At 47.3% G+C, this 1,534-nt stretch overlaps 1 protein-coding gene across 3 annotated transcripts in view; it reads left to right on the forward strand.

Moving 5' to 3' along the window:
* Window positions 1-366: 366 nt before the first annotated feature.
* LOC119586287 overlaps window positions 367-1,534 on the forward strand; it is a gene marked incomplete at its 3' end in the record, with an annotated part of 15,449 nt that continues 14,281 nt past the window's right edge. For all 3 annotated transcript variants that reach the window (XM_037934993.1, XM_037934994.1, XM_037934995.1), the window contains 1 exon segment: window positions 367-804. In XM_037934993.1, the coding sequence (XP_037790921.1) occupies window positions 557-804 (248 nt within the window).

A 1,534-nucleotide genomic window follows, 5' to 3' on the forward strand; every position in this document is an offset into this window, starting at 1 on the left:
TCTCTAGAGTGCATACTGAAGAATTGGAAAATATGCTACAAAGAGCAAAATGATTTTTACTAACAGTTTAAATAACAAGAAATAATTTATATAGATATAAAGATACTGTGTACTGTATACTGTATCTAAAGGCAGGATATTGTAGGCGTGCTCTCTCTCTCTCTTTGATTATTTCCACATGGATTCGACTTTTTTGCGAGTCTAATTGTGTGTGTGCTCACAGGTGAAGTGTCACCTGCAACAGCGCCGAAGGGTCACGGGGCGGGCTCTCCCTCAAGGCCCCGCCTTGCGGGAGAAAAAGGGGTGGAGCCAATGGAAATGGGGAGGAGCCAAAGCCTGCTCGGGGTATGTAAGGTGCCGGGCAGAGGCAGGAAATACACTTGTGAGAAACTTCGCTGTGAACGAGTAGCGATATCTGACACTGCACGTGCACAACAGTCACTGACAACCCATTCTGGCCTGACTGCCGCCGTACTCACGTACAGTTAGACGTATCTCAACGCGTAAGATTGAAGGAGAATAGACTCACAAAAGAACGAGATAGAGAGGAGTGAGTATGCACGCCCACACAATCTTCGTGGCCCTTTTGGCCCTCTCTGCCACCGCCCACGCCCACGCTCTACCCCTCGCACCCGAGAACGAGGATGTGATCCCCACGTCCTACACCGAGGAGGAGCTCAACGAGGATGAGGACTTCGATGACTACAACAGGTACGAGGACGAGCGCGAGGAACACCCACTCCGGAGGAACCACGACGACCCGTCTTCTTTCCCCGCGACAGTCAACCGCGACCCCCTGGCCGAGTGAGTACACGCGCGCACGTGCACGCCCCCTCCAGCCTTGCCTCGTCACTTGGCTGCCTTCCTCTCTCTTGCTTCCCCACTGTCCTCTGTCCCGCATGTGGGTGTCCACGCGTCCATCACGGTTCCTCCTCTGTGCTCCCAGTGTGCCCTTGCACCATCACGTGTGCATGCTCTGTCACCGTCCTAGACTTCGCTTACACCACGTGTGGCCAGCATTTCCTATTGTAACGTATGAGGTCCCCGACCACACCCCTCCCCATCCTCTCGTATGTGTTTAATACTCCCTCTTCGCTTGCTCTTCATAATTTTTTTTATTTCACCCTTGGTTAACACAAATTTTCTTATCCTTATTTTTAAGAACTAAACCATGTCTCATGATTCTATATAGAACCCCTGTGCTGTAATGTGTGTGTTCCTTCTACCTTGACGATCATTTATTGCATTCAATTTGCTGTTCACTTTGTGTGCATGTATGTTACATTCCCTGTACATATAAGTTTTATCTCATAGTCTTTTGAGCAAAGGTAAGATAACTTAGTATAAATGATTCTTTATCTGTAGGTGGTACAGATACAGATGCCTTTGATTAAGTCAATAGGATAACAATTCTTTATCTTTGCCTGAAGGTGGTTTGATTAAGTCAAAACGCTATTTATATCATACGTACCTTCTATAGTTTTTGTCGCAGATATAGAAAACATCTTGATCGATAACGTAAATAGGTTCAGGG

This window comes from Penaeus monodon, chromosome 21 (assembly GCF_015228065.2).
Source record: "Penaeus monodon isolate SGIC_2016 chromosome 21, NSTDA_Pmon_1, whole genome shotgun sequence".
Taxonomy (NCBI): domain Eukaryota; kingdom Metazoa; phylum Arthropoda; class Malacostraca; order Decapoda; family Penaeidae; genus Penaeus; species Penaeus monodon.